This window comes from Natator depressus, chromosome 20 (assembly GCF_965152275.1).
Source record: "Natator depressus isolate rNatDep1 chromosome 20, rNatDep2.hap1, whole genome shotgun sequence".
NCBI lineage: Eukaryota > Metazoa > Chordata > Testudines > Cheloniidae > Natator > Natator depressus.
Window position 1 is genome coordinate 9,180,341 of NC_134253.1, and position 26,972 is coordinate 9,207,312.

General features: G+C 55.8%; 1 protein-coding gene across 1 annotated transcript in view; it reads right to left on the bottom strand.

The window, feature by feature from the left end:
* Positions 1–3,312: 3,312 nt before the first annotated feature.
* The window catches only part of NCKAP1L (NCK associated protein 1 like), a 68,859-nt gene continuing 45,199 nt past the window's right edge, over positions 3,313–26,972 (bottom strand). The window contains exons 27-31 of the mRNA XM_074934799.1: positions 18,626–18,719; positions 17,366–17,482; positions 15,975–16,084; positions 6,969–7,058; positions 3,313–4,102 (exon numbers count right to left, since the gene is read on the bottom strand). Coding sequence (XP_074790900.1) covers positions 3,977–4,102; positions 6,969–7,058; positions 15,975–16,084; positions 17,366–17,482; positions 18,626–18,719 — 537 coding nt within the window. The 3' untranslated portion in view covers positions 3,313–3,976. The remainder of the gene's footprint in view (positions 4,103–6,968; positions 7,059–15,974; positions 16,085–17,365; positions 17,483–18,625; positions 18,720–26,972) is intronic.

Consider the following 26,972-nt stretch of genomic DNA (forward strand, 5'->3'; position numbering starts at 1 on the left):
TCAGATCAAAACCTCCAAAGTTGTGGTGGGACGGAGCTGTCATCCCACCCCAGCGTCATGTGCAAGCCTGTCCTGGGGCCAGGAAGCCAGCTCCTTACTTCCAGCTCCTGTTCAGGGGCCTTCAGACTCCCTCCGCCCTGGCCACACTCCCAACCTCAGGGGTCCCAGATGTAGCTCATCCGTGGCCACTAGTTCCACCCCCAGGGGCCTTGGGGGCTTTGCCTTCCGATCCATCATGATGCCCACAGCGAAGGTTCCCAGAAATGTGCTCCACTCACCGTTGTCCATCAGTATCGGGTCCCACAAACTCCCAGCGCTCTGTCACCCGGCTGGGGCGTCAGCAGCACCGACTGAATCCAGTAGCTCTGGATCTAAGTGCGCGAGCTGAAGAGCCACAGCTAAGGAGCTAGACTCCCTGGTGCAAAGGGTGTAGCAGGCTCCCAGGGCTCTGTATATGGAGTGGCCACTGGAGGGGAACAGAGCACCGAGCTGCAAGTGCAGGAGACAAAACATCAGGGGTGCCGAAATGGGGGTGGGCCCAGAGGGCCATGGCCCCATCACTTTTCCCAGCCATAAGGGCGAGCAACGGAGGGGATGGGGCAGAGAGGACTGGAGAGGAGCGAACGGGGGGGGGGGGGTGTCTTGGGAGGAAGAGGCAGCATGATGGCAGGGGCTGGTGGAGAAGGGGCGGAGTGCGTACGGGGTCTTGGGGAAAGAGGCGGAGCGAGGGTGGGGCCTTGGGAAAAGGGGTGGGATGTGGGAAGGGTCAGCGCGAGGGCAGTGGCTCAGAGAGAAGGAGCAGGGCCCCAGGGGTGCGGCACGGGGGGGGCGGGGCCATAGTTCGGGTGCCTTTGCCCTCCCCCCCCATCTTTAGGGCGCTTCCGCTGCTTCTGCAAAAGAGCCAGGTGATGCTCAATGAAGGTGAAAGCTATGCATTAAACTCTTTGATGCATAGGCCATAATTAACCTGTGGAACTCACTGCCACAAGGATTTGTGCTTAGTAGGGTTGGATCATGTGAACGTCCAGTCATGGTGGAGGGCATAAAGGACACCTAGCTGAAGTCAGGCATCAGGGCCAGACTCACAAACAAGTTCAGCTCCATTGAGACACCTAAAGGAAACAGGTGGATTCTCTAACATGCTCCAGCCCTGGTAGTTCTTCCTCAGCGGTGCCACGAGATCTCCCAAGGAGAGGGGCTACGCTTAGGCTCTGGGGCAGCTGGGCAGGTTATTCAATAACTGCCCCCAGGGGGCTCTCACCCCTGGGTCTGAGACAGGAGACTGGGCTAGCTGGATGCTTGGTCTGATCTGGATCAGCCGGCCCCGTGCTCCTTCGGCAAGGCAGAGAGGTTTGCTTCGGAGGCTGTCATTGCGGGGCTGGGCCAGGGGCACTGGTGCTGATGGATCGTGTGCGTGTGGGTCTAGGGATTGGGTCCCACGTCAGCAGGGCTCCCAGGGAGCACGTTAGGAGCTGAGCTCAGGCGACGCCATCCCCGGTGGAGATTCAATGTGCCAGGAACCGACTGTGGCTGGTTTCAGAGCTGAGCGCGGCCCGAGGGCGAATGAAGGGATCTCCAGCTCAAGCAGGAATTCTAGTGGGGCAGGTCTCTGGGGTCTCTGTACAGCAGCTGAGACCAGACAGCACAGTGGTCCCTTCTGGCCTTGAGATCTATGAATGAATGACCCCTCGTGCCCCTCTCTGCTCTCACTGGGGATGGGGAGGAGTTCACCCTGTCTCCCCCAAGGGAGGATGGGTAAGTCCGGGAGGACAGGTGTGGCGTGGGACTGCCCTGCGGGAAATCCCGTTCCCCCCTCCCCGAGCGCTGGGCTCCCCACTGACCCTCAGTCTGGCAGAGAATTCCAGGGTGGAGACTTTTTAATAAATCAAAATCCTTCCTTTTAAATAACGCCTGAAATGGCTGGTTTCAGAGTAGCAGCCGTGTTAGTCTGTATTCGCAAAAAGAAAAGGAGTACTTGTGGCACCTTAGAGACTAACCAATTTATTTGAGCATAAGCTTTCGTGAGCTACAGCTCCGATGAAGTGAGCTGTAGCTCACGAAAGCTTATGCTCAAATAAGTTGGTTAGTCTCTAAGGTGCCACAAGTACGCCTGAAATGGTTGTGGCCTGGCAGCCCTGACTCTGGGGCCAGCTCCTGACAAGGAGCAAAGCCATGAAGCGAAGGAGTCTGCGCCTGGGCCGGGGCTGCATGGGGCCAAGAACTGGCCAGCCGGAGCCAGTTCCCATAGGTCCAAGCCACAGCCCATCCCAGAGGAGGTCTAACCATCCCATCTCCCTGCACAGGCCTTGGGGCTTCACTTTCATTGCTGGCAAGTTCAGCTGAGGAGCAATTTCCATCTCTCCAGCAAGGGAGATAGAACAGCTGGGAAGGGGCAGTTAGCTAGCAGGTGGGTCAGTATCATCATCTCCATTATAGAGATGGGCAAACAGGCTCAGAGAGGGGCTGGGACTCACTGAAGTCCACAGCAGGGCCACAAATAGAACACAGGAGTCCTGCTTCCAGCTCCTCTGTTCAAGCCCACTAGACCACACTCCCCTGCCAGAGCTGGGGGTAGAACCCAGAAGTCCTGACTCCCAATCCGCTGTTCAAGCCCACTAGACCACACTCCCCTGCCAGAGCTGGGGGTAGAACCCAGAAGTCCTGACTCCCAATCCCCTGTTCAAGCCCACTAGACCACACTCCCCTGCCAGAGTTGGGGGTAGAGCCCAGGAGTCCTGACTCCCAGCCTCTGGCTCTAACCACTCCACTATGCTACCTCCTTTTGGAAAGGGGATGCATGTTGTCATGCTGCCTGGAGCAGCTCACAACCGTGAGTGCCGAGTTAGGCAGACTCTCAGAAGCAGGGCAGATACCCCAAGCTGGTGGTATGTTCTGTAATTAGATTTCACCAAGCCAGTAACAAATGTGAACTCCTGAATTGCTGTACCAGCCTTACCATGGAATCACAGATCCTCCACTCAGACTCTCCAGTCTATCTTGCTGCCCAGACAAACTGGACTTTGTGATAAGATGGTTACTTACACTAAAAATCACATCACATTTAGATTGCTCCCAAGAGACTGGCTGTCACTTACCCCAGATCAATTGGTACTTTAGATCTTACAAGAAAGACAACGCTGGCAGCCAATTCCATAGTAAACTAAAGATTTATTAGCTCAGAAATGGAAATGAGAGTTCTAGAGATGTTAAAGCAGGTGAACTACACACACAGGTGATTCACAGTTTTAGTAATGCCAAATGGTGGCAGTGATGTAATAAACTGAGTTTCCCAAAAGTCTTTTCAGGGTACCCAGGTTGTCTCTAGGGATCTCTGCTTTGCATCTGCTACACTTCCCTGTCACAGTCCAAACAGTCTTGAGATGAGAGATCTTTCCTTGAATCCAGACTTCCAGCTTCTCACAGAAAACAAGCTGTCAGGGTCACTACCCACGAGGGCTTTTCCTCTGATGACAGTGAGTACGGAACGCATTTGCAGGCTTTGACCTCTGGTCATCACACACAATGACCACTTGCTTTGAAATTAGCACTTTTCTGTGAAAGTTTTTTATGAGCATTGCACAAGGCTTCTTTCTCGTTTGATGGTTCGTTTGATGGGTTATTTAGTTACAGAGGAATACACAATATAAATGTTTGCTACTCCATTATAATGGGATACAGAGAAGTGAAAACAATACAAGAAACATCCCACTAGTTTTCATGAAGTTTCAACACCAGCTACACTCTTATACATTTAACAATCACTTTGATCTACACTGATACACAAGGGAATTGGCCTGGGGCTCTGGCATGAGCTGGCACCTGCTCTGCCAGCATCACAAATGGGTATGCAAATATGTACAGCCCTTAAGCCCTATGGCAATATGGGAGCCAGCTCCGCAACCTGGAAGGTGCGCTCATTTGCAATGCGTCAGGGAAGGGGCGGGCAAAGGGAGATGGGGAGCCCAGGCTGCAGCTGTCAGTGGGCAGGGAGTTTGCTCAGCACGAAAGCCCTGTGCACCTCGCGGTAGGCATTGCGGAGCAGCACATAGGGGAAGCAGGTCTCCAGCATGTCGACCGTCAGGAAGGACGACTCCTCCACGATCTGAAAGAGACACGCAGAAGAGCAGCATCAGGGCCTGTCTCCACCACGTGTCCCAGTGTATGGCCCCACGGAGCAGGGGAACCCCGGGCACGGCTGCCACATGGGCCTTCTGGAGACCTCTGGGTATTTCATGGGGTGGTCAGCAGCGGGGTTGGCAGCAATAACGGCAATTGCCCTCGAGAGAGCCAGGTGCCTGGGCATGTAGACCTCAGGGACTGGGCACCCTAGCGAGTCAGGAGTAAAGGACCAGCTGCAGGGAATGTCAGGAGGAAAGGCAGGGCTGGTGGCTAAGGGACTGCCTGGGGACTCAGCAGACCTGAGTTCTCCCCTGTCTCCCTGGGGAACTCGTCGCTGCTCTGTGCCTCAGTCTACCCATCTGTACTAGGGGGTGACCTACAGCAGTGAAGAAGGGATAATTCATTAATCTGTGATCGTGCAAGGCAACAGGCGAGAGAGGGGAGCGGTGACTTTCCTGAAGTCAGGGAGCAAGGCAATGGCAGTACAGGGGATAGAACCCAGGAGTCCTGGCACCCTTTGCATGGAACAGCTAGGCAGGGGAGGCCAGTGTCCATAACTGAGTGTCTTGCCCTCCCCTTTGCTCTGCAGATGTTAAGGCTACAGCTGTGGCAGAAATTCACACTGACCCTTGAGTAAAAGTGCTTCAGAAAGAAAGAACAGTGCTGCCCCTGGGAAATGAGGGGCCGGGAGGGGGCTGTGACAGCTGGACATCAGGAGAAAGCTGGGCCATGTCTCCAGGAGAGTCAAGCACAGCGTTCACTTTCAAAAGGGCTTAGCCTGCTCCTTGGATGGGGCCTTCCTTCCCTGAAAGCCCTGGCGGAGCAGGGTGGGCAGACTGGGAGATGGGCGTGGGATCATAACTGGCAGCCCCCCCTTTCCCCACAGCACACCTAGCCATTGCCTGTGGCTGGGGGACAGGGACGGGGCATCAAGCCGGGGGCAGAACGTCTCCCCTGAAACTTCCCAGCAGGGAGAGGCTGGGTGAGAGGGGAGCCTTCGACGCCAGCGCTGGATGAATGGAAGGGGGGGCCAGTGGGTTTCCTTCTGTCTCTAGTGCATGTGGGTCAGGGCAGATGGACCCAGCACCCTCCATTCACAAGACCAAGGAGCCAGGGACAGGGTGTAAGAACAATTTGTACTGGTTCCCCAGCACCTCTCGTTCCAGCACCCCTGGGCCCTGGCCAGGGATGAGCCCAGGGCCTGTGCCCACTCTGCTGTCGCTGCTCCCCAGGCAATGCTGCATGGGGCAGCCCATCCCCCCCAGGCACCCGAGGGGGTGGGGGTGGGGGCTCAGAGTGGACAGGGACTGCAACAGCCACGGAATCCAGCATCCCCGAACCCAGCTGTGGAATTTCCCTCTCACCCGGCTGCAGCCCTGCTGCCAGGCTCTGTGCTTGCCCGCCTAGGTGTCATAGGCCCATGGGTCTGGCTCAGCAGCCGAGCTAGGCACAGAGCCCATGTGCTGTGCTCAGCAGCGCTCTCCCCAGATGGGGACAATGAGCCCAGGCAGCCTCATTCACAAGCTCTAGATTGAAACATTTGCATTTAAATTGCTTTGCTGCCAACACCCCGCTCCCCGAATACCAATCACGGGCAGCGGACGGGGAGCCCTCGCCTTCCCCAGACACAGCCGTCTCCTCCCATCAGGGCAGAAATCAATATCCTTCCAGTGCTAATGGAGACAGATAGCTGGCTGCCCAGCCTGCACGGGGGCTGGGACTGCCTGGCGCAAGGGGGTACAGAGTCTGGTGCCAATAGGGCAGCACCAGGGGTAGTAGATGCCTTCTTAGAGACCCCCCCCTCACCTGCACCCCCTGCCCCACACATTAGAGGGGAATGACAGATGCATTAAACAGCCAAGGAGGGGGTCTCTCCCCAATGGAGAGCAGCTAGGAAGTGGGGGACAGGGGAGGCTGGGTGCATGCTGTGATCTCGGCCCACTGAAGAAGAGGGTGGACCTGCTGATCTAAACTTCCAGGGACTGAAGCCCGGACCCCTCTGACAGCAGCTCAGCAGCCCCACTGAGGGTAAATCCAAGGGCCAACGGTACCCACAGTTCCAAAACCATCCACCAGGGACCAGTGAGGAGGGCACACACCAGGCCCTGAGGCATGAGCTCTGCCCTGGACGCAGCCTGCCTACCACCTGCTCTCCGACTCCTCGGGGAAACCTGGGCCCGGCAGGGTGACTGTGGAATGCACTGACAGAGGGGCGTGGGCACAGTGCCCTCTAGCGCCGGCCCCAGGCACTACAGCTGCTTTCCTTGTGCAGTGGCAGGGGCTTGCGTGTGGTGCTGGGGGTTCGACCCCCGCTGAGTGCCAGAGCACTCGCCTACACAGGGGGCTGGGTGAGCAAAGAGACAGGGGCTCTGTCCATCTGTGGGGCCATGATCTTGCCCCAGAGACAGCAGCTCGGTCCCCAGGAGGGGACAGATCAGGCTGCCATGAGAGAGAAGTCACCCGGGAGGCAATGGCCCATCGCTGGGGCTGGATGTGAGAACCACTGGAAGCAGCTCGCCCTGCTCTGCCCCCAGCAGCACCAGGGCAGCTGGAAAGCCCACGCTGCAGGGGGACAGCCTGAAACCTAACCCAAGGCCTGGGAAGGGAGCCTGTCTCTGCTCCGCTGACTGCTTTTATCCCCTGCCCTGGGAATAAGAGCAGGGGAGGAGGCAGGTGCGGGAGCTCATGGCTGGAAGCTCTGTGGGAGCCCAACCTCACCTCCAGTCTGGGAGCAGCTCAGCACCGGGCCACCCAAATCCTACCCAGGCCCAGAGTGCGTGGGGGTGTCTCTTAACCCAAGTGTCTGCCGGGGGGATCTGTCCATTGTCCCCAGCGCACAGAAGCCTCACCAGGTGCATCAGCAGGGAGATGGATTCACGGTTCTTGGATCGGAGCTTGTCGGTCTCTTGTCCCAGCTGCAGGAGGCTCACGGACGCCAGCTGTGAGGAGGGAGAGAGAGATGAGCTCTCGGGCTCTGCCCACGGCGCCTCAGCAGAGTCTCCAGTTAATGAGGAAAGCGAACTCACAGAGCCCCCTGGCCGGGTCTGTTGCTTTGCAGAGCGCGGCTGGGCTAGGGCCTAGGGCAATGCCTCTGGGGCGTGGCGGGGAAGGGGTGGAGTGTCCGCGGTGCGTGGGGAAGGGCGCCGAGGGCACCTGAGGGGCTGAACTTTGCTAAACACGTCTCAGTAATGAAAACTGGCTCTAAAGATTAAGACCTGTTGGCTTCTCCAGTGCCTGGGGATGGGGCAGGGCAGAGGCCTGCCCTGAGCAGGGGCCCTGACGGCTCCTATTCCAGCCCCAGCGCGGCACCGAGCCTGGAGAGGGGGAAAGGGTTCCTGAAGTAGAGACTCACCGGGCACAGGGAGGCGGCTCTTCGCCCGCCCCCTTTCCTGGCCCCTGGGTTGGGGACCAGCTGGGGAAGCTCCGAGCTGGCAGGGAGCTAGCGCCAGGCCCTTTTGGAGCTTGGAACTGGAACATCAGGGAGCTTGTGACAGAGCAAATCAGTGACCTGCCTTCACCAGGATCAATGGGACCAAAGAGATGTCTGGGCTGGGAGACCGTCTCTGACACCAGCCTTAGCTGGGCCGGAGGAGCAAGGTGAAAATGCTCATGGGGCACCTGGCCAGCTGCCAACTGTGCATTGGCTAGAGGTGCAAAAGGGCTTAGCTCCCATTGTCCGGGGGGAGAGGGGGTTCTCCATTGTTCCTACTGGGGGGATTCGTTCTCAGGAGAGGAGGGGGATTCTCCATTGTTTGCGGCGGGGGGGGGAGGGGGACTCATCATTGTTTGCAGTGAGGGGAGGGGGCTCTCCATTGTTCACAGCAGGGGGAGAGGGATTTTCCATTGTTCTCAGTGAGGGGGGAGGGCAATTCTCCATTATTTGCAGCAGGGGGAGGGGAATTCTCCATTGTTCTCAATGAGGGAAGAGATTTTCCATTGTTCTCTGTGCAGGGAAGTGGATTTTCCATTGTTCTCAGTGCGGGGGAGGGGGATTCTCCACTGTTTGCAGCAGGGGGAGGGGAATTCTCCATTGCTGTCGGGGGGAGCTGCTGGGTGTTCAGCACTTTTGACAGTCCCTCCCCACCTGTCCAATCCCATTAGCTGAATCTCAGAACCGGGCCAGCTCCCCATGCAGGGCCCAAAGAGAGGGGCAGCCAGAGGCTCCCAGACTCGGGGGATGTTGACACACACCCAGGTGAAAGGCTGGCTTTGCTCTCCCTAGTGCTGGGCCTAGGGTGACCAGACAGCAAGTGTGAAAAATCGGGACGGGGTGGGGGGGTAATAGGAGCCTATATAAGAAAAAGCCCCAAATATCGGGACTGTCCCTATAAAATCGGGACATCTGGTCACCCTAGCTGGGCCCAGACTCACACCTCCACTTTCACCCGCCTCGCCAGTCCATGTGCGGGATACAACATCCCCCCGATCCCAGCCAGCTGTGGTTTGGGGGGCAAGCCATGGCCCGGCCTCCTCGGCCCCCCTCTGCCACTCACACAGTCAGAATTGCTTCTTCCAGAGGCCTGGGCCCACTCCCAGCTCAACTCCCTCCAACAGCCTGGGAGCTGCATGGAGAGTGCTGCCATGTGCTGGGCACTGATCAGAGCAGGGCCCCCCTCGTGAGCAATGGTGGAATAACCTTCCTGACCCCACTCAGCCAGGGCATGGGGTTTGCCCTGAAGCAGGAGGAGATTACAGTCTGAGCCCATGTCTACAGGGCCGGGACTGCAACAGTGCTGTAGCCAAGCTGTTGTAATGGTATATTGTCAACACTTCCTACAGCCAGAGAAGGGGTTTTTCCATTGTGCTAGGAGCCCCTCACAGCCCCTCGAGGGATGCTAGCTGGCTTGATGGAAACATTCTTCCCTCGACCTGGCTGCATCTCCACGGGGGGGGGGTTGGTCACACACCCCTGGGCGCTACAGCTACATCGACCTAAACTTTTAAGTGTAGAACAGGCCTGAACAGACAGACTGACAGACCCATCTCCGCGAGCAAGCACCCCTTCTCTCCATGCCGGGACGCTGGGGTAGGCGAGAACGGCGCCCCCTAGTGAGTCGCCGGCACCACTGGCCCCAAGCCATGGGGTGCGATGGAATCCCCACCCCTGAAACATTCCCAGCTGTTGTGGGCTGTGAGCTGCCCAGGGGGACGGCACTGATGATCTAACAGGCTCTGTGATTCTTCATGCCCCCTGTGAAGGGCAACCCGGGCTTGGCAGCTGTCCTCAGCATTATTTATCTCTGCAGATGCCTGGACACCTCCCCATGCCCTGCATCTGTCTCCAGATCTCTGTGCTGGCCGATGAGTGTGCAGCAGCGGGCAGCGAACGGGCATGCAGAGCCCAGATGGTTTGTTTTCGGCTGCCCCCCGCAGCTGAGAGCTCAGCGCTGCCTGCCCTTGGCATGCTCTCACTACCAGCCAGCTGTGAGGCTCTCCAAGGAGCGGCCTCAGCTCCTCCACCAGTGTCTGGGCTTTGCAAAGTGCCTGGATTTCCTCCCTGTAGAATGTGCACATTGATGCTGGGGTCTGCCCTCCGCCACATGAGAATACGTCAATGTATCTGATCTCACACACACCGAGGTCAGTTAGGAGCAGCTTCATTGCAGTGAATGGAGATACACCAGTGCAAGCGAGATCAGGAGCAGGCCTGAGTAACCAGCCCCCCTCAGCAGCTAAGCCATGCCAGTCACTCGGTGGCTCGGGCCTGCCAGACCCTTAGCCTAGTGCAGCGGGTCAGGACCTCAAAGTAGGTCAGGGCCCCGTTCTAATAGGGTCACCAGGGCTGCCTTGCTGGACTTGCTGGGGCCAAAGCCCAAGCCCAAGGGCATCATCCCTGGGTGGTGGGGCTCAGGTTACAGGCCCCCCACCTGGGGCAGAAGCCCTTGGGCTTCAGTTTTGGCCCCACCAGGCTTTGGAACCCAGCAGGGCTCGGGTGGGCTCAGGCTTCAGTCTCCCCTCCTGGGGTCGTGCAGTGATTTTTGTTGTCAGAAGGGGGTCACGGTGCAATGAAGTTTGAGAACCCCTGGCCTCGTGGATCCAGCACTGCACTAGCACCCAGGAGACTAGGCCTGTAGTCCTGGCTTCCTGCTGGGTGATAAGGCGACCAGACACCCTGTTTTTAAAGGGACAGTCCCATATTTAAATCCTCCTGACTTTTTCTTAAAAATGGGCAAATTATCCTGTATTTTCCGTCTCCCGCGTCATCAGTACTGGCGGGTTCTGCTGTTGGCCGGATCCCTGCTTGCCAGCCACCTGCCCGCCAGCGGTGAGTGGCGGGTCCAGTGGCCAACAATGGGGGTGGGTGTGGAAGGCTGGTGGCCGGAAAAAGCTGCAGCACGCAGGGCTGGCCGCTCTCCCTGCTGGTCTGTCAGTGCAGCCCCTGCTGTGTGCTGGCTCTCAGCCAGCAGTGACCTGCTCCCCGTCCCTTTTCCGGCTGGGATTGGCTGCGGACTGCGAGCTGCGGTGGCTGGTGAGTGCGGGCAGGCGCCAGCTGGTTACTTGCCACCTCTACTGCCCACCCATCGGCCCTTTACATGTTCCCCCTCTCGCTGTCCTCTCCCTGCTTTGCCCCTTTGCTCTCCTGCTCCCTGGCGGGGCCCGTCCCACTTCCAGCACTGTGCAAAGAACCAGCCCCTGGTCGGAGTGCTCAGCTCACCAGCAGCCTGGCTGGCAGGCTCCTTCCTTCCCCCACTGCCTCTGGCTGGGCTGGCGCCCCAGGGAAGCCCAAGACCCTCCTGCCCAGGGCGCTGACCAGGAGAAGCCAAGCCCTGCATGTGCCAAAGCCCTGCACAGCACAGGGGCTTAGAACCCTCTTCACCCGCCCCCCAGGGAGCATGGGGATGCTCTGTCCCCTAAGCACTCTTCTCTGCTGAGCCACCTCTCTGGCCTGGTTTGCTAAAGCCCCTGCAGTCAGGTTCTGTGGGCCCTGGGGCACAATGCATCCTTAGGGCTTAACCCCTTCCTGCCCAAGCTGTAGCCAGGGGACAGGAGGCATCTGGATTATGTTGGTGGCCAGCAGCAGCCTGGAGGTGTTAGCTGCCTTTCAACACTGTGTGGACAGGAAGGAACAAGCTGCTTCCATCCACTGGGCGGGGTGGTTTGGAGATGAGCTCTGCGAAGACACAGGCCACATCACGCGGACAAACACACCCACACGCCCACACCCATGCATCCCGCACCTGGAAGCAGCTCCCATCCCTTTCCTCCTGCCCAAAAGGCTGCTGCTGGCCACATTCTGCTGTGAACCCTGGCAGAAACCTGGGGGGGGGGTGGCGCATGTGACCCTGCATCCCCCCGTCCCACGTGTTGCCTTGGGAAGACGCCTCCCCTACGTGAGAGAGGTGTATGGGAGGGGGTGTCACCTCTCCTCGCGTGAACCTTAAAGCCTGACAGATAAGAAGCTAAATAAAAAGAATCCAAGTTCGCAGCATTGCTTTTTAACGGGCTCAGTCAACTCGACGTTAATGTGAAGGTTTGTACTGCATAGTTCTGATTGATTGCCATTGAACTCGCTTGAATACGAGCAATTTTACCAGGCGCCCCGGGTTCAGCATAGGGAAATATGGCCACCCTACTGGGTGACCTTGGGCAAAACTCTCTGCCTTGGATTCCCACCGGTAAAACAGGGACCGCGATACTGCCCTCCTTTGTGAGGCACTTCAAGAGCTAGCAATGATTGAGACTGAGGTATTATTAGCTGGCAACGGTAGTAGTCTGTTATCCTCTAGGTGGACCAGGGAAACACTAGGGGAAATGCAGTTTCAGTTCCCTGTTCTGACACAGACTTCCTGCATGACTGTTACTCGAGGCACGTCCACACTTGCAGTTAAACACCCGCAGCTGGCCTGTGTCAGCTGACGTGGGCTATGAGGCTGTTTAACTGTGGTGTTAAGCGGGGTGGGTCCCAGAGCCTGTGCTCAAGCATGAGCCTTAATATCTACACCACAATTCAACAGCCCCGGAGCCCGAACCCGAGTCAGCTGACACAGGCCAGGCACGCACGCATTTAATAACAGTGTCGACATATCCTGAGTCTCTCTGTGCCTCAATTCCCCAGCCATATGATGGGGATGCTAGCCCTGCCCTGCCCCCACGGTGCGTGTGGGGATAGATACATTAAAGATTGGGAGATGCACAGATGTTACAGCAATGACTAAGCTAGACCGATGCACAATTTGCAAGTCTGTTACACTGTGATGCTTCTTCAGTAGGAAGTGAACTGAGAACTAACAACTCTTTACACATTGTGGGCCATCAGGAGATGCCAGCTTTTTGTTACTATCATCCCAGGCCAGACCCAAACCAGCAGCTGCTCCCTGAGCTCTCGGCAGGGTTTGTGGCTGCAGGTGAAACTCGTCCACAGAAAGGATGGCACTGGCTCGTTTTGCAATCTCTGATGTTTCTAATCAACAATGAATCAGGTTCACTCCCAAGCTGGCTGTTTTCCCACAGGCCAAAAATAATAGTCTGATGCACAAGTCTTTTCCAATCCCCCAATTCCTCCGTCCATCACTCACTGCGAGCCAGGGAGAATGGCACAGGATTGATTTTCCCTGGTGTCTGGCCTTGGGACTCCAGAATTGCATGGAGCAAGGGCTCAAAAGCATGGAAAGTCTGAAACACTCGGAGAGAAAAGAACCAGGAGGCACTGGGAACCAGGCAGTGGCTTGTCCCTCGCTAAATTCCCCCAGTTTAACAGATGGGCAGGCAAAGCCCTGCCAAGACTGAGCTGTGCAGATAGGAGTAAATTGCAATCTTATCCAATATGTCATCTTATTGCTCTCCAAAGGCTCTTGCTTGTTTCTCTTTCCTAGGAAGGAATTTAAATGCCTCTGAAGAGCCCAAACAAGAACTCCCCGGGGAAGGAATCACTGTTTATTGACAGCAGCAGCTGCTCCCTGCTATCCTCCCGTGGGGCATGGTTAATTAGCTTCTGTTATAGTACAGCAGGCCTAGAGACCCAAAGGACAGGGCTGGCCACGTAAACACTGGGAGACAGCCCCTGCCCTAAAGACCATACAGTGGAGAAAACAGACAAAGGGGAGGGGGCACAGAGGCAGGTGAAGTGACTTGTCCAAGGTCACACATCAGGTCAGTAGCAGAGCCAGGATTAGAACACAGCTCTTCCCAAATCCTAGCCTGGGCCTTACCCACCAGCCTATGCCAGAGCCTCCAGTCAGCCTTTACCCCATGTTCAGTCTGCAGCCTGTTTGTTCAGGGGGGAACTGGCTGCCCAGCAAGCCCAGCTGGACTCATTTGAGAACCATCCACCAGGATTTTAAATGAAGCCACCACCCACTTTGGACCGCCTAGAAGAGTCCCTTCCCCCGCCAGAGTGACTGGACTGCTCCATGCACTAGGCCATAAACCTCGTCCTTGTTATGCTCCGGCTCAACCAGGAATTAGCCCCGGGCAGTGCCATGGCCTGGGCTAGGCAGGAGCTCAGACTACATAGAATCACAAATCAGGATGTAAAGCCTTCAAGTTACAGAGAATCCGCCATTTACACTAGTTTACACCTGCAAGTGACCCGTGCCCCATGCTGCAGAGGAAGACGAAACCCGTCACGGTCTCTGCCAATCTGGCCTGAGGGAAAATTCCTTCCCAACCCCAGATATGGTGATCTTAGACCCTGAGCATGTGGGCAAGACCCAGAGCTCTCCCTATCTAGTGTCCCATCACTGGCCAGTGGAGATATTTGCTGCTAGCTGTCACAGACTGGCTACATGCCATTGTGGGCAGTCCCGTCATCCCATCCCCGCCAGAAATGTATCAAGCTCAGTCAGCTGTGGTTTTTTGCCCCCACTGAAGGGCTGTGAATAAGAGAAAACCTGAAGAGAGAGATAACAACACCAAGCTCTGGGCTGGCATCAAACACCATTACGTACCTGCCAGAACCCGACCATCCCACTCAGCTGTACCCTTCTCTGCTCAGCCCCCACCAGGCTCCTCTGAAGCCAATCAAGGGTTAGGGGTGCCAGGACCCAGCCGTGTGCCTGCAGGGCATTTTGCAGGTGTGAGAGCGAGGGTACAAACCTCCTCTGTGCTGAAGTTACCCCCCACAGCTCTGATTTTGAGGGGTGCTGAGAAGATAAAACACCAGCTAAAACCAATATGAGCAGTGGATGCTCAGCACCTTCTGAAAATCAGCCCCAGGCACCTTGAGATGGAACCCACAAACAGTGGCCCCCCAAGTCATTCTTATAGATGTGGCTGTCACTTCCTGCTATAACCAGGGGCCAGCCGGCTGCAGGCCACTGAGAAAGGACTCACCCTTGGCTGGCCATAAGAGCTTTGATGTCCTAAGTTCTCGCTGACCTTCAGCCCCTGGCTGCCTCTAGCATCCCAAAGCACTTTGCATATGTCAATGTACACCCGCAGGCGGGTCAGTATCACCCCCCCTTTACAGAAGGGAACAACTGAGGCCAAGAGAAGGGACTTGCCCAAGCTCCCACAGTAGGATCAGGAATAGAACCCAGGAATCCTGACTGCCAGGCCCCCAGCTCTAACCAATAGTCCTCAAAATAGAAGCCCAGAGTCCTGCCTCCCAGACTGCTGCTCTACCCTGGGCCCACACTCCCTTCAGCGCTCGGAGTAGGTCCCAGGAGTCCTGACCCCAAGTCACCTTTGGCTAATGACGAGACCCCATGGAGCCCTCAGGCACACGCACACTCCATGTGGATGGGTTGGAACTGTTCTCAGTTAAAATCTCAGCTAGAAGAACTCACTGATAAGATTCACGTTCTTGCCAGCAATGTCCAGATTTCCAGAGCAGCTCAGCCCCACAGCTCCCACTGGCTGCCTGAGAGGGAGATGAGGGGGAGGGGGCTCTAGTGTGCTCAGTGACTCTCCTAATGCGCAGGTACGGTAGGGATGGGTTCCCCATCACTTACATGGGGAGCTGCTGGGTGCCTGGCGGGAGAAGGGAACCAGCTAGCATGTCAGCTACTTGCTCTGTTGCTGCCAGTGGGAGTCCCTGGCAGGGAGGTGGCTTGGCTGGAACGCAGGTGGCTGTGTCCATCCCTATCGCATTGGACACTCCCTGCCAGCTTCCTGTTTGGCAGGGCAGCAGGGACAGCCACTTACTGGGGCTGTCGCCCTTCCCCCAATGCCAGCCGCTTCCAATGCCAGACACCTGGGAGCGGGAGGCCCCTCGGAACCCCGAATCCAAACTCAGTGGGAGATGAATCAGGCAGGTCCAGCCGGACTTCCCCTCCCACATCCCTGTGCTGTGATTGCTGCGGGGTGATGCCATCCCCCACAGACCGCTGGCTGCCTTCACGCTTGCTAAACACCTGGCGGTGCCTAGGAGACGGTGCCTAGGAGGCGGTGCCTAGGATGACCCACCTCGTGGGACCCAGGCAGTATTTGCTGTGGTCACTGTGGGTGAGGCTCTCTAGCCGGTGCTAGGCAGGAGCTCAGACTGGGTGATCACCCTTCTGGCCTTAACAGCTGGGGAGCTACCAGCTGTCAGGCAGGACACTGGAGTAGCTGAATCCCTGGCCATTCCCATGTGCCTGGGTTGGACCATTTGGAGGATAAACAGACTGTCTCGGGCATGGCCCACCTAGAAGCAAGAGGTAGCTATGAATTCACTGAGCACCTCATAACCCACATCCTGCAAGCACCAGTTCAGCTGGGGAGAACCATTCAGTTCACCCTTGGGCGCAGTACTCCCAGTACGCTCGAGAGTGCAATACTCCCAATATGCTCTTGGAGGCAGTACTCCCAGCATCCCCTTGGGCGCAGTACTCCCAGTACGCTCTAGGGTGCAGTACTCCCAGCATGCCCTCAGGGGCAGTACACCTGGCGCACAAGCCCGCTGCATGGAATGAGACCCGCCCGCAGCTGCTCACCAGCAGGAACTCCTTGAGGTGAGTCTCAATGTTCTTGCTGTGGACGGTGAAGAGCGCGGCAGACACCTGGATGATGGCTTTGGCCAGGCAGTGGATATTGTTGTTGTACCCTGCAGGGAGAAGGAGACAGGGGGGCTTGGCACTCACAGCTCACTGAACTGCGTCTGGACAGGGAGGCTCGGCTTGTCTCCCTACCGCACCCCCAGTGCACCCCCAGCACCGTTACAAAGACACCACCCCCGCATCTAAGGGCCTGATCCTGGGAGCACTTACACACGTGCATCTCAACCCCACTGAAGTCACTGGGGTGAGTCCAGCGCTTATGGCCTGAGGAGGTATTGGCAGCAGAGCTAGGGAAGTATTAATGCCATCGGCACGGCACTGGGGAGACCGCCTCCGGAATACCGGGTGCAGCTGTGGCCAGCCTTGTTGATGGGAATGAATACCGACTGGCAGAGGCGCAGAGAAGGGCTGCTAAGATGGCCAGGGGATGGCGAACTGATCTTACAGAGGAGACTGGGTCAGCCTAGCAAGCGAGGCTGAGAGGGAGGGGGCTGCTCTCTGCAAACCCTTCGGGGGGAAATGCCAGGGATGGAGCAGAGCTATTGAAGCTAAAGGACAAGGCTGACACAGGAACCCCTGCGGATAAATTGGCCAGGGCTAAATGGAGGCTGGAAATGAGAAGCAGGTTTCTAACCATCAGAGGAGGGAGGTTTGGGAACAGCCCCCCCATAGGCAAGAAGCCTCTTGAGTTGGAAGATGGAGCTTGAGATGTTTAGGAAGGGGATGATCTGACGGGGCTGCCGGCAATAGCAGGGGTTGGGATGTGAGCGTCCTTCCAGTCCTGTATTCCTGGGGCAGGATCAGGGCCTAATGCTGAGAAGTCCTCTGCTTGTCACTGATGTGACGTGCACGAGCAGCCCTGTCCCAGCAGGGAGACGTGGGCATTTTTCTTTTTTCGTTTCTGTATTTTTCTTGACAAATGAATTATGGAAATAATTAAACACGTCAGTTGGGGCAGGTTCCCTTGAAATGTGAGTCAGGCCTTGTGTTAAACAGCTCCGGGACCTCACTCAGCCTTTCCACTAATGCAAGTTGGGGTTGGAGTGCGGAACAGCACTTGAAACAAGGGCCCGTTTTCTGGGAGTGTGTGTTTTGTAACAAGAACTTCCACAAACTGCCCTGCAGCCTGAGCATTTGCCCCCGCCCCGGGGCCATTCACCCAGGAAAGCAGGGTGGTGTCCTGGGATGCCCCCTGCAGGGCAGGATGGGGATCTAGTCATGGAGCACTGACGGCAAAAACACAGATGGCGCCACTGGGCCATTTATCGGCATGTGTGGCGGGTGAATAGATTCCGGCGTTTGGAAAGCAGCCCGTCCCGGCCTCTTACCGTCCATCTCGATGCTGTAAATGGAGAAGGGGTCAGAGGCGAGGAGCGGCAGAGATACAGCCACGAAGACCAGCAGCAGACAGGCTGACTTGTACTCCTCCTCAGGGGACAAGCTGTCTATCAGGCAGAGAGGGAGAAGATGTACAACCAGAGATTTCAGTAATATGCTCGGTTTACACTGTCCGTTCTTCTCCCCGGCTTGGCCACTTGACTTACAAATATATATATACATATATATATATAATCACCCAGCGGCTGTGACAGGCCAGTAAATTATCTGATAGATGGAGTCAGGTCCCTGCTGCTCCGGAGCTTTGAGTTTTACTGAACATAACTGACACTGCTCAGATTCGCTTGAAGCTGCATGTGCACCATGGAAAAAACTGCCAAAGTGGTGGGGTAAGGGAGAGCTCCCTTGGGAGTCCCAGGCTGGTAGGCGGCATGCAGACAGCTGCGGGACCAGAGCCGCGGGGATCCCGGCTGTGTTCCTGGAACGTCCCTGGATCAGCTGCGGCACCTGTGACAATGCTACGTGTGTTCTTAAGGTGTATTTGTCATCCCTGCCCAAATCTTTATTGGCTTCACTCATTGCACGGTGGCAGCTACTGATGGCTTCTGCCTCCAGCGACAGATGCTTGAGGGTAAGGCAATTCCCCCTTCTAATGGGCTTCCGCTAATAACAAGCTCTTAATGAAGAGAACCCAAAGGTCACTATCATCATTCCCATTTTACAGAGGGGAAACTGAGGTACAGAGCAAGGCAGTGACTTGCTCAAGGTCACCTTAGCTCTTGTATCTTCAAAGCACTTGGCGAACTAAGACCTGGTCCTCACTGGAAAGGTGTCCTGTTTTGGGCATGTCAGGTGTGGGGGGTGATATTGTACTGATGTAGTCACCCTGGCACCAGCCCTAGGGGGGATGGCATCCCATTCAGGAATAGCTGGACTGGCATAAAGCCCCTTTAAACTGGAATAACTGCATTCATGCTGGGTGGGGATGTACTGCTTGGACTAGACTGGGATAGTTAAAATGCTACCACTTTCTAGTGTAGACAGGGCCTAACCCATCCAGAGCCCCTCCTTTGTGGGAGCTGAGTATTGTTACAGACACAAACATCTCTAGCAAAAGTGTCTGGAAACTGGGACAGAAGCATGTGTCACAATTCACAATCACATCTTGAATGAGCGAGTGCAGCCAGAACCCAGGGCGGTGTTGGTGCTGCGAGACTGGGCTAGAGGGCAGCTCCCAGCCTGGCTCTTACCTGTCTTCAGGTTGGAAAGTGCAGTCACCAGGGCTGGGTCAATGTCGCATGGGATCCCGGCAGCCGTGGCCAGCTCGAAGATGCTCAAGGTGACCTGGGGGAAAGACCAGAAGAAGGGAGGGTGTCAGCAAGGCTGGAGAGCTCCCAGGCTCCCTTGCTTCTGTTCCATGTAATGAAACAGCTGCATGTTTATGGGGAAAACAGGGCAGCTGCTGTGAGTGCCTGGTCAGCAGGCCATGGGCTGCTGTGAGCTGGGGAGAAACAAGCCACTTGTGCCACATATTGGCACAGCCTCCAGCAGGGACCACAGACAGACCTGTCATTCCCCTGGGAGCATCTCCCTTCCATGCAGAGGAGCTGGGTGCCTAGAGCCCACTGGGATGTGGACACTGGAATGTGTGAGGCACCAGAGGCTGAAGAAAGTGGAGCCTGGCAGGGATCAGAAACCCTGTGGGGCAGCGGTCGGGACTGTCTCCCTAGAAACACGCAGAGCACAATGGAAAGGAGCAACACGCTGGGACCAGCTGCTGAGAGCTCTGCTCTCTGGGGTGTCCAGCAGCACAGTGGGCAATTACTGGACCCAAACTGTGGCAGAAGTGCTTGATATTAGCTTCTACTACAAGCCCCTGGTGTAGACATGATTTACGCCAGTGCAGCTGGCTGGAGGCCAAGCCATAAAGGGCTAGCCCCCCAAGTATGGACCTAAGGTTTCAAACAGGAGTGTAGCTCCCCCATCCCACTGCCTGTGTCACTACACTGCTATTTTTAGTGCCCGAGCTCATAGAAAGCTGGCGCACGTAGATGTAGCTGAGCTGGGAATTACGCTTCGCAGTGGCCATGCAGAGACCCCGAGGTGTGGGCGAAAGCTAAGGCACTTGAGACAAGAGCCTGCCCCAGGTCTGACTTTGCCATGCCCTGTGTCCGGCCAAGAGCCTGTGCCCAGCCTGACCGCCCCATGCCCTGTGCCCAGCCGAGAGCCCGTGCCTGGTCTGACCGAGCCGTGCCCTGTGCCCAGCCGGGAGCCCGTGCCTGGTCTGACTGAGCCGTGCCCTGTGCCCAGCCGGGAGCCCGTGCCCGGTCTGACCGCTCTGTGCCCAGCCGGGAACCCGTGCCCGGTCTGACCGCGCCGTGCCCTGTGCCCAGCCGAGAGCCCATGCCCGGTCTGACCGCCCCGTGCCCTGTGCCCAGCCGGGAACCAGTGCCTGGTCTGACCATGCCGTGCCGTGTGCCCAGCCGAGAGCCCATGCCCGGTCTGACCGCCCCGTGCCCTGTGCCCAGCCGAGAGCCCGTGCCTGATCTGACTGCCCCGTGCCCTGTGCCCAGCCGGGAACCCGTGCCCGGTCTGACCACCCCGTGCCCTGTGCCCAGCCAGGAGCCTGTGCCTGGTCTGACCGTGCCATGCCCTTTGCCCAGCCGGGAGCCCATGCCCAGCCTGACCGCTCCAGGCCCTGTGCCCAGCCGGGAACCCGTGCCTGGTCTGACCGAGCCGTGCCCTTTGCCCAGCCGGGAGCCCCTGCCCGGTCTGACTGCGCCGTGCCCTGTGCCCAGCCGGGAGCCCGTGCCTGGTCTGACCGCGCCGTGCCCTTTGCCCAGCCGGGAGCCCGTGCCCGGTCTGACCGCACCGTGCCCTGTGCCCAGCCGGGAGCCTGTGCCCCAACCAAACCCAATCAACCCAGGAGAATGCTCTGGGCAGAGACAATTGGAAGAGCCCGTAACTGTACGAGAGCAGACAAAATGGCACGAGGTGTTATCCACTGCAGAGGGGAAACTCTGCCAGCGGGCATGCAAGGTGGAGCCCAGTTCTCTGGACTGGATGAGCGCCACAAGGGGGAGAGAGACCGTATTAGGACGCCGCTCGTTAACACACACTGGCTGTGGATTGCATTCCATGTTTTCTTTTAGCTGTAATCTTGTTTCCAAATCCTTAAACTTGCTTTTAGCTGAATCTGTCTCAAGCTCTGTTAAATAAACTTCCATTTGCTTTTACTAGACCCCTGTCTAAGTGCCTTGTGCTACAGAGAGTATTGAACTGAGGTGAGACCCGTGCCCTGGGCGCTGTTTCCACAGAGGCAGTAGATCAGTGAATGCTACGGATGTCTGGAGAACAAGGGACAGGGCACTCATTTCTGCTTGTGGGCGCAGACAGGCTGAGAGCAAGTTAGTGATGCCCCTCGGACACCTCAGGTAACCCCCAAGTGTCAAAAGTTAGCCATGCCAAGCCTGGCCTTACAGAAATGGATTTCACTAGTGGACAAAATAATGAGGCTAAAACATGTCACCCACTTGTACTCCTTTTTGGGGCTCTTAAAAGACGACTTTGAAAAAAAAGAATAATCTTCCCCCAGCGCCTCCCCTGCCTGCAGCTCTGCAACTCAGCTAAGACTCTTCCTGGGGGGAAGGCCGGCTGGCCTTGCTCCTGTTTGGGGAACTTTGTCTCTACCTGTGAGTGCTGAAAGTCATCCCCTTATCCTGGCATCCAGCCCTCAGCCCACCAGCGGGGATAGCTAATTACTAGCACCCCAAAGGCACGTAAGATCCTACATTGTATTCCCTTCCCGGATTATTTTCTGCTTTTCATCCAAACTTGCCTTGCGTAAGCAGAAAGGATCCAACCCAATGACAGCCCTGACCAGACTGTAACTAACCAGGCTCCAAGCAGTAGGTGTCATGGTTGACTTGCCAGCCAATCTACCTACTCGTAACTAACCAGCAGTCCAGTGTTCCAAAAACATCAGCAAAAGCTGTATTTCATCCATCTTTTCTATCCCGTCTCTCCTCCGCCTTGGCTCTGTCTGTTAGAACAGGCCACAAGAATTCCCCTCACATCAGGCCTGAGAGTAAAATTAACCTTTTCCTTTTCATTGAAGAAAGATTGTTCTGAAAATAAGAGACTGGTATTTTGACTCCAGAAGGAGAGAGACTGTGGAAACGCTGGCTTTGATTTCTTGTTCTTTCGTGGTTTAATCAATAAGCTTCCAATGTGAACGCATGCTCCTGGGTATGCCTAACGCCCGCTGAAGCTATCTCGTGCTGTTTAACACTGGACAGTGATGGGGTTTAAAACCACTTTCGCTCTTCAAGCCTTTGAGATCAATATCCGTACAACGGTCAGGGATTAGTGAGGGACAAGGAGCCCTGTCATAAATATAAAGGGAAGAGTAACCACCTTTCTGTATACAGTGCTATAAAATCCCTCCTGACCAGATGCAAAATCCTTTCACCTGTAAAGGGTTAAGAAGGTAAGGTAACCTTGCTGGCACCTGACCCAAAATGACCAATGAGGGGACAAGATACTTTCAAATCTGGAGGGGGGGAAAAAGGTTTTTGTCTGTCTGTGTGATGCCTTTGCCGGGGACAGATCAAGGATGCAAGCCCTTCAACTCCTGTAAAGTTAGTAAGTAATCTGGCTAGAAAATGCTTTAACTTTTCTTTATTTTGGCTTGTAAATTAGCTGTGCTGGAGGAAATGTGTATTCCTGTTTTTGTGTCTTTTTGTAACTTAAGGTTTTGCCTAGAGGGATTCTCTATGTTTTGAATCTGACTGCCTGTAAGATTATCTTCCATTCTGATCTTACAGAGTTGTTCTCTTATCTTTTTTTTTTTTTTGTTCCTCTAATAAAGTTCTGATTTTTAAGAATCTGATTGGTTTTTTTGGGTCTTAAAAATCCAAGGGGTTTGTGCTCATCTTGTTTATTCTCAAGCCTCCCCAGGAAAGGGGGTGTAAGGGCTTGGGGGGATATTTTGAGGAAATAGGAACTCCAAGTGGTCCTTTCCCTGTTCTTTGTCTAAAACACTTGGTGGTGGCAGCGTTTTACCTAATCCAAGGGCAAAGACTTTGTGCCTTAGGGAAGTTTTAACCTAAGCTGGTAGAAATAAGCTTAGGGGGTCTTTCATGCGGGTCCCCACATCTGTACCCTAGAGTTCAGAGTGGGGAAGGAACCTTGACAAGCCCTAAGAGCAAGGTGCACCCTCACAACATCCCCTAGAGACAGGCTGCGAGGGTCAAAGCCCTAGGCCCTGTATAGGCTGACAGGCTCTTTAAGGGCAGACAGGGCCCAGCCACCACCTGGACTGATTAGCTGCCTCCCAGCAGAGACCTGGTCCATATAAAGGGTTCGGCTCAGGGAGAGACTCAAAGGAGTAGGCAGGCTGTGCTATACAGAGAGACTTGCCTTAGTCCTAGCTGGAGGGCCTGGGGAGTGCGGGGTTGCAGAGAGCAGCCCGTGGGAGCTGGCCAGGGCTCTGGAAAGAGTAGCTCTGGGAGCCTGTGCCCTGTACAGGTGTGTCTGTGCTGTGTCTGGGAGTGAGCGACTTCTCGCTGCTTCCTGGTATATCCAGCATGACCTTGCCTTTCCTGCTGCTCCAGTCCCTTACTCAAAAGAACCACACCGAGAACAACAAACCACAACCTTTTCTTTACCTGTGAATCTCCGGGTATCTATGTTAACTGTATATAAGTGCCCGGAGCGTGACCCTTCGCTAACCAGCAAACTGAGTATAGATCCAGCCAACTATGTCACTGTGACGCTCCCCAGCAGTACCCAGGCCCTTCGCTACCACTTGCTCTTAGCGTGAGAGTCTTGTCTGTGCCTGCTGTGGATCAGCTCCGTGACCCCACCAGCCTCTGACAGCACAAGCCTGGCCTCCCAGGCCTGCGCTGGCCTCGCTCTGTCTGTACAGGTCAGCGATAGGCACACACCAGCCCTGAGTGCTCTGAGCATCCCTCTGGAGGGCTCAGCCCTGATCCAGAACAATCACAGAACCCTCCGAGTCTCTGCTCCCCAAGGAACAGTGCACACCAGCTCAGTGGTTTGCACTCAGGATCACCACTCCGCTTAACACACCGCACTTAGCTACAGCCACAGTGAAAACGAGAATGAGTTTATTATCAGAAACGCCAATGATAGTAGGTACGAGGACTTGAAACACAGGGTTACACATGAAACAAAATCATAACACGCTTTCTAGAGCCTCAACTTAACCCACAAGACAGGCTGTCTCTTGCAGCCTAGTTTACCCCCAGGCCTTTTCAACCAGCATGGCTGGGATCCCCCTTCATCAGATCGACCCTGCTGGCAGCTTCTTGTCACCAGAGTGTTTCTCTGCGTGCCCAGAAATACCAGAGCAGAACTCTGATCTTCTCCTGAAAACAGGCCCCCATCCCCCACTGTCTACCTCTTCCTGTTCCTTTGCTTCTGAAATCTCTGCGAGCTCTTCATTAGCATTTGACTCACCTAACCAAGAGACTTCTGGTGTGACACACACAATGCACCAGGGCGATAGGGTCTCCCACCTCCTGTCTGGAGGAGTTTGTCTCCAAGCATGACTGAGCGGCTTTTAACGATAACGCTTAGAGAACATAATTTTCAGCATATATCCAGAACTCCTCACATATTTTCTGCACGTACGTCTCACAATGATTGATGTGTGTGACACAGGCTGTAAGCAGACGCCTTACAGGGCTTTGTTTTGGTGAACTCAGGGCAACCCTATCCCTCTATGTCCCCCTCTGCCAGCTGGCAACAAGTGGATCTTGAGTCACAGGGATGGGGGGCAGGTTGGTATCTTCTCCAGGAAGGGGAGTGTTGTGGACACACTGAGATAACAGTTATTTATCACTTATGTTACAACAATACCTAGATGCTCAGTCAAGACCAGGGCGCCAGGTGCTGCACAGACAGAACAAATGTGAGTCACGGCCCCGAGGACTTTGTGGGTTAAGGAGGGACCTAGCCGTGGTAACAGCACAGACCAGCTCTGCACTCCATCTGGGGCCAGGCAGCGACATGAGGGCAGCTCTCCAGCAGTCTAACGAGCACCAGCTTTCAGTTCCCTATCTGCATCATCCCAGAGCGGGGCGCTGGGGAGGGATTTGAAGCAGGATGAGCTGCTGGTTTTATGGATCTACTCAGGGAGCTTCTCCAGCGTGAGGAGGGAGGATGGAGGGGACTGTGGGGAATCAGGCTAGGGAGGGTGGGGTCTCTCTGACCTTGTGATACGATAGTAGGTGGTGAGACGTTGGGGGCTAAGCTGTGCAAGGTGGAGGGGGGAAGGGTTTGCCCGGGTGAGGAGAGACATCTGTGTTGGAAGAGGGGTGGCCAAGGGAGGGGTGCCGGGGCCGGGGCGACGACCCAAGCAGATGACCTTAGCAGCAGCATTCCAAATGGACAGGGGAGCGCAGGGGAACTGCAGGCATCCAGGCCAGAAGGGTCACGTGGTAGCTGCGGCATTAGGCGAGAGTTCGGGCCAGGTGGGCAGAGAAGGAAGGTCACAGCTTGGCAATGCTGCAGCAAGACGTGAGATGAGACAGAAAACGCTGGTCATACATGGGGAGAGGGTGAATGGCATAATCCGAACCTCGCCTCTGGCAGCTCTGTCTGACAGCATGAGCCTTCTCACCTTGTGTGGGACGACAGCTGGCAGGGAGATGCCTGAAGCTACTTCCGTCTATGCAACACGCGAGTCACCTGCAGCACCAGAACATCCCAACGTCAGCTCTACCTAGGCAATTATCCAGCTCATCATCCTCATACCGAGCACCTGCTTCACAACCTCTCCTCACCTCCCCTCTCCCCCGTGAGGAGGGAACTCCTAGCCCTGTTCTATACAGAGGCACAGGATGAATTAAGTGCCTTGCATAAAGTCATCTACCGACTATGTGGCTAAACTGGGAATTGGACCCAGCTCTCCCAAATCTTAGTCCAAAGCCTTAACCACACAGCCACCCTCCTCCATCCCCTAGGAAATGATCAATTCACTGCAACACAATCCCCAGACAAATCCCTTGACAGGTTAAAAACAGAAACTAACAAAGAGGAAAGCGCAGTTGAGCATCCAGGAAAGAGGAGAGCGTGCCTGGAATCTGAACAGCTAAATGCTGGCTGTGAGCTCCTACCGAAGAGCCCCAGAGAACGTGGTCGGGTTCTATGGGCTGTGAGATCCTATGGAAGAGCCCTGGAGAACATGGTTGGTTTCTATGGGCTGTGAGTGCCTATGGAACGGCTCCGGAGAACCTGATCGGGTTCTATGAGCTGTGAGCGCCCATGGAGGAGTCCTGGAGAGGGTTCTATGGTCTATGAGCTCCTACCAAAGAGCCCCAGAGAACGTGGTCAGGATTTCATTGTGTGCTCATTGAAAGGACTCTTCAGAGCCTGTAGGATTTCCTAGATAACAAGGGTCTGTCTTGAGGATTTCAGCTCCATTTTAGAGTAGGGACCCTGTTCTCTCAAATCCTACATGGTGGATCATTGTCTATTACACCCTAGAGGAAAAGCAGCACGTGGGGAGCGAGCATCCATGCCGACACTAACAATGAGTAGGACTAGTGACCATCTACATCTCAAGGTCACAAAGGTCACGTGGATGGGAACTAAATGGGCAGAGCTAATGTTAGGGCTCTGTGTTCATTACCCCAGATCCCAGCTCTGTGCCCCAGTGTAGGACCAATCCTTTGGAACACTCTGCATCTGGACAAACACTTCTTAGCAGCATTAATTAGACCAGGGTAATGGGACATTACACACCAAATAAGAGACATCCCTCAAAAAACAGGACAGGTGGCTTCCCTAATTAGAACTAATGTTGGGCATTAAAGGTGACCCCAGCGCAGGCAGAGTGCAGCCCTCTGGCCACATGTGGCTGGGAGGGAGAGGATTCTAGTCCTTAAAGGATCCCACTGATACCCCATGTGCTCTGTCCTCGCTGTGGGAAGGAACCAGGGTCCAGCCCATCCCAGAGGCCTCACCAAGAACTCAGGGATCTAGGGCCACGGAGGGCTGGTTAGTCTCACCCGCTGAGGACTCTGGAAATCAATAGCTGGAGGATGGCTGCCCTCTATTTGCAATGAGCGTGATAATCGGTGGAGAGGAGCAATTAACATGCCCCCCAGGGGGAGGGGATGCTGATCCAGCCCTGATCTAGGAGGGGTGACCCCCCCTGCCTCGCCCCGCCAAGGTACTTAGCCCAGCCAGGCTAACCCCACAAGGGTGCAGCCCCTGATCCACTATGACAGCTCAGTCAGAGGGGCAGCTGTCCTCAGACTGAGATGCACAGGGGGACTCGGGTCTGCTCTGCAGGGCGTGACACTGCCCAGCTCTGGCTCCCAGCACCAGGCCATTCATGACCCATCACAGCTACCACAGTTGCAGGCTGATGGAACCTCTCCAAGCTGCCGTGACGTATGGGAGTGTGCCAGAGCGGGAGCCGTCAGTTGTCTCCAGTCCACTAGGTCCTCGAGCCTCTGAATCCCAGCTGTCTGGGGAAGCAGCGCGAATGGCAGGGCAATAAGTGGAAGTGGGAACCCACCTGCCTCGCGAGGAGTCTGGGCTGGGATCCAAAGAGAGGGGGCA